The sequence below is a fragment of the Anastrepha ludens genome, chromosome X (genome assembly GCF_028408465.1).
Source record: "Anastrepha ludens isolate Willacy chromosome X, idAnaLude1.1, whole genome shotgun sequence".
In the NCBI taxonomy this organism is placed as follows: domain Eukaryota; kingdom Metazoa; phylum Arthropoda; class Insecta; order Diptera; family Tephritidae; genus Anastrepha; species Anastrepha ludens.
Genome location: NC_071503.1, coordinates 47,593,831 through 47,599,311, shown reverse-complemented (window position 1 = coordinate 47,599,311; position 5,481 = coordinate 47,593,831). Strand labels below are relative to the sequence as shown.

The following is a 5,481-nucleotide window of genomic DNA, read 5'->3' as shown; positions in this document are numbered from 1 at the left end:
AGCGGTGTATTGACGGTCAAGGGTCCGATTTTGAAGAATATTAGTTGTATAAGCCAAAAGGTTTAACAAAACTCCTTAAAAAAATAAGACTCATTACTTTTCAATCAAACCCTGTAGTTCTACCTTTTCCAAACTGGGCAAAGAAGCAAAGCGAATAGGTCTGCACCCACGTCACTGTTGACAGTTATGATTTAGAGGTAGTAAAATACTCCGTTTATTTAGGAACCAGCATTAACACCGATAACAATGTTAGCCTTGAAATCCAACTTAGAATCTCTCTTGACAACAAGTGCTACTTTGGACTAAGTAGGCAATTGAGTAGTAACGTCCTCTCTCGACGAACAACACTAACACTCTATAAGGCTCCCATTAAGCCGGTCCTTACGTATGGATCAGAAGCGTGGACGATGACAATGTCCGGTGAAGCCTCACTTGGAGTGTTTGAGAGAAACATTGCAAGGACTAGGCTTCACTTGGTGTTTCCAACTGGCAGCGGTTATCACGAAAAGAAATGACTGGCGCGCTTTGTTAAACTCAGCCAAAATCGCGTAAGCGGTTATTGCGTCAATCAAGAAGAAGAAGAAGAAGAAGAAGAAGAAGAAGAAGAAGAAGAAGAAGAAGAAGAAGAAGAAGAAGAAATAAAGTTGAAAAAATGCATTCTGAAAGAGGTCGACACAGCGTGAAGATTTGGTACCACGAGGAATTCGACATATATCTAAGCATAATACTATCCCAAATCGTCATTGTAAAGTAAATATTCTAAAAATTTAGTACCAAAATTTATTAGGCCTCCGAATTTATACGCATGTTAACTGCACATTTAGATTATGACGTACATGTTTTTGTCGAATTGGAGTTTGGCAATAAATTTTTTGATAGGGAAATCTGTGACACTGAAATAAATCTCCTTTCGTTGGCAAAAGACAAAGTTTGACTATAGGGCGAACCAATTCGCCATGCGGTGTTTTCAACGTAACTACTCTTACGCGTCCATCGGTACCATGATGGCATTTGATCACTCGTGCAAGTGTCCACTTCGTCGGAGGATGAGGCTCGTTGAAAACAGCAACCACATCCCCTTCTTCAATGTTGCGTGAAGAACGAAACCACTTGGTGCGACGTTGTAAGCTCACGAGGTACTCGTCTCTCCAACGACGCCAGGAATGTTGTCTCATGGCAGAAATTGCTTGCCACCGCTGACGAAGATTTCCACGAAACCTTTGAACCTCAGGTTCCGGTATTGACTTAAGCGGTACACCGATTATGAAATGTCCGGAAGTTAGAACTTCTAAGTCACCAGCAGTTTCAGAGTTGTCACAGAGTGGGCGAGAGTTTACGCAAGCTTCTATTTCAGTCAAAAGTGTGTTGAACTCTTCGTATGATAGTGGAACTTCTCCTAGTACGCGTTTTAAATGATACTTGACCTGTTTGACTCCAGTCTCCGAGTAACCTCCCATATGGGGTGCAGCCGGTGGATTAAAGCGCCATTCGACATTCGAATCTGCAAAGAAAGATCGAAGTTTAATAACAGCCATGCACTGTTGAAATGCAATGCGCAACTCCTTCTCGGCTCCAACGAAATTTGTACCGTTATCTGATGTCATGACCTTACAAAAACCTCGGCGATTTGTGAACATTTTAAACGCATTTAGGAATGCTGGTGTTGACAGGTCACCATTCACAAATTCGAGATGCATCGCACCAGATTGCGTATACCTGATTAGGCGAAGTTCAGCATCAAATAACTCTTGGCAACTCGGTATACCAAAACGCTTTATAACATTAAGCCGCCTGTTAGCCGGAATGTTGGTCAAAAAGCGTAAAACGTAGGAAATAACTCGACGCAACTTAGAATACGATGAGTATTTTGTCATCACGGACCAATAATCTGTAGAATTAGTCACATGGGCACGAGTTCTATTTCGTATGCCCAGCTCTGTAGTGTGCTCTTTAGATATTTTCTGCTTCCACAACTGTTCAGTGCTTTTCAGGAAAATAGGACCAGCCCACCACAATTGATGACGTAATAAATCGGAGGGGGTTATACCTCTTGAAGCACAATCTGCAGGATTCTGTTCAGAACGAACGTGGTGCCAACATTCGGGAGGCAGAACTTCTTGAATATCAGCGACGCGGTTGGCTTTAAATGTCACCCATCTGCTGGGGTGAGTTTGTAACCATGCCAATGTTATGGTAGTGTCAGTCCAAGCGAAAAGCGGATAACGGAGATCAGACCAGCAGTGCAGCACGCTTCGAACTAGTTTAGCAGCAAGATGAGCGGCGCATAATTCAAGACGAGGCAACGTTGTCGGCTTAAGCGGAGCTACCTTGGTTTTCGACGAAATTAATGACAAAGTAATGCTACCGTCGCTTTGTGTTGTTCGTGCATACAAAACGGCGGCGTAAGCTCGCTCAGACGCGTCTGCGTATACGTGCAATTGCGTAAATGACCCAATTACTTCAGTACCAAACCAACGGTTCCCCTTCAAATGTGCCAATTGCTTGAGTTCTATGCGATGCTCCAACCACTTCGTTGCGATAGACTCAGGAATGATATCATCCCAACCTACCTTAGTGCACCATATGTCTTGAGACCAAATTTTTGAATTTATAGTTGCGGGAGCAAGTAGGCCCAGAAGATCGAAGAGCGTACTTGCATCTGATAGAAACATGCGCTTGGTCAACTTAACTGGCGGCTCCGTCAAATTGATGGTAAACGTGAGGTAGTCTCCCTCTCTGTTCCAGATAAGACCTAAAGCTTGAACATCCTTATCGTCGACAATATAACGTGATATGTTCGTAGATGCATAGGAAATGCTTACGTTTATTTCAGCGCAGTTCGATGGCCACTTTCGAAGTTCAAACCCCCCTTCTCTCAATATTTCGGAAATATTTTGCTGCAACAATCGAAGATCTTCTTTACTAGATGCACCAGTAAGTAGATCATCCATGTAAAAATCCTTGAGAATAACACTAACAGCCCTAGCACAACCATTCGACGAATCTCTTGCCGTCTGTTGCAGTGATCGGACAGCTAGATGAGACGCAGCTGCCACTCCGTACGTTACGCGAACCATGCGAAAATCTTGGATAGGCAGGGATGGGTGGCTACGCCATACGATGCGTTGCAAATCAGCGTGTTTTAAGGATACGCAGATTTGACGACACATTTTGGCGACATCTGCCGTTACAGCATAGCGGTGTGTTCTAAAGCGAAGTAAAATTGTATACAAATCTTCTTGCAATTGAGGTCCTACAAATAATGCGTCATTCAGCGAATTTCCAGAAGTCCATTTTGCGGACGCGTTAAATACAACCCTAAATTTGGTCGTGATACTACTTTCCTTTAAAACAGGATGATGAGGCATATAATACGTTGGATTCATAGTCTCTGACGTGACCTCCATATGTTTCATGTCAATGAGTTCATTCATGAATTCATTGTAGCGTAAACGAAGATCGGAGTCACAAGCGAGTTTTCTTTCAAGTCGTAACAAATTCCGGATAGCAAAGTTTCGCGACTCTCCCAGATGTACATCGGGCTTCAGCGGCAATTCGACGACGAACCGTCTGTTAGGTTCCCTTCGATGCGTTGTTCCAAAATGTTCTTCACAGTAACGCTCCTCATACGTAAGATACGTTTTTTGCGGAGCTTCTTCTAACTCCCATAACTTGTTCAATGCTCGATCCAAATGAACATCGCAATGTAACGACTGTAAGCGTGGAATATCAGGCTCAGATCCATTTACGCTTCCAAACAGAGCCCACCCAAAGACCGTCAGTTGAGCCCTAGGGGCTCCAGATGGACCCTTATGAAGTTCTGTACAGATCAGTTGATCCATAATGTCCATACCAATCAATATATCGACCGCCTAGGCTTCATAAAATGGGGATCGGCCAAAAAAAAACCTCGGATATGTGGCCACGGTGAAGTAGCTATAGTCTGTGTTGGTAAGTCGCTCGTAATTTTAGACAAAATATAGTGACCTGAACTTAAGCAGTTGAAGCATCTGCGACCTTGCTTCACGAACTGTGATTTTGTGGACAAGTCCAATCCACGAAACTTTTCACAACTGTAAATTTTATGAGGTCCACTACAATATGCACACACGTGCGTACCGCGTGGAGCACATTTGTCGACTTGCTTGCTGATGCAGTTTTAACCTTAATTGGTACTGATGTTGTTGACGACGAAAACATCGATAACGATCTACATCTTATCTCTAAAAATGTTATTAGTTGCTCAAAAGATGGAGGATCATCATTAACGAGCGATAACTCCCACTGCTTACGCGTTTCGAATGTCAATTTACTGACTACCTCATGTACCAACCAATCATCCCAAAAATCAATCGGACGACCCAACGCTTTAAACTCGCGAATATGCTGTTAGAACGCATCAATTACACCTTTGATTGCGTCAGCATTGTCATGCGTAGCCCTTTTAATATCAGCCAACGCGCGTAGATGAGATTCCACAATTGCACGAATAACCTTATACCGCGATGTTAATAAACCCCAAGCTTCAACGTAATTTGCGTCACATATTTTAAAACCACTGATAATTTTCAACGCGTCACCCTTCAAGATAGTGCTTCGGAGATAGTGCAACTTTTGTTACGAGGAAAACTCGTCGGAAAAGCAATCCATTCTGTAGAGTCACCGGAGAATGAGGGCAACTCCATTTTCGGTAAACGTATAACCGTGGATACAGATGCCTTTGTAGAGCTATCTTGCGATTTAGTACGACAATTTTTCAAGCGGCTAAAGTTAGCTGAAGCTGTAGAGTACCAAGTTTCGGTTTGGTTACGCACATTTTCTTCAATTTCAATAACATCGGCACCACAAGTAATTTCTACAGCGTCTTGAGCAACGTTAAAACAAACCCACTGTTCACTCAATAACTGAAGATAGCTTGCAATATTTTCTGCATCTATAGTGAATGCCTCATCAATACTTTTTGCCATATACTGTTTTAGTAGGATTCGATATTTTTAATGTAACAGAAAAGCAACGACGGGTTTTTAGAACTTTTGCGGTGTTAAATGCAGGAACGGCTGCATAAACGTACACACGATTTAATGCACAAAAATATATTTTTTTAAATATTTGTTGCGCCTTTTGCCACGCGTATGTATGTACACAAGCGAATGCGTATATGCAAAAGGCAAGCGAAGTGACTATTTACGGCTCGAAGGATCAAAAATGTTGCGGGGAGAATCCTTAATATGCAGGAAGAACCAATAATGCGGGAAGAATCTTGAAGGCGGCTATAAACTCGCTGCGGGGAGAGTCCTGTATCCTTAATGTTGCGGGGAGAGTCCTTAATCCAACAATTGTCCAAAACAATAATGAAATTTGCTGCTTCAATTGAAAAATTACAATTTTCTCTCCCAATTTATTACAAACTATTCCCTATATAAACACAATTACTTCAAACAAAACCTAATTATTTTCAGCGAAAATTATAACGATTAACAA

The 5,481-nt window shown here is 42.2% G+C and overlaps 1 protein-coding gene across 1 annotated transcript; it reads right to left on the bottom strand.

The window, feature by feature from the left end:
- Positions 1 to 797: 797 nt before the first annotated feature.
- LOC128870033 (uncharacterized) lies at positions 798 to 3,842 on the bottom strand. The gene has a single exon (XM_054112628.1). It carries the CDS (start codon positions 3,840 to 3,842, stop codon positions 798 to 800), a length of 3,045 nt encoding a protein of 1,014 aa, XP_053968603.1.
- Between the last annotated feature and the right edge of the window lie 1,639 nt (positions 3,843 to 5,481).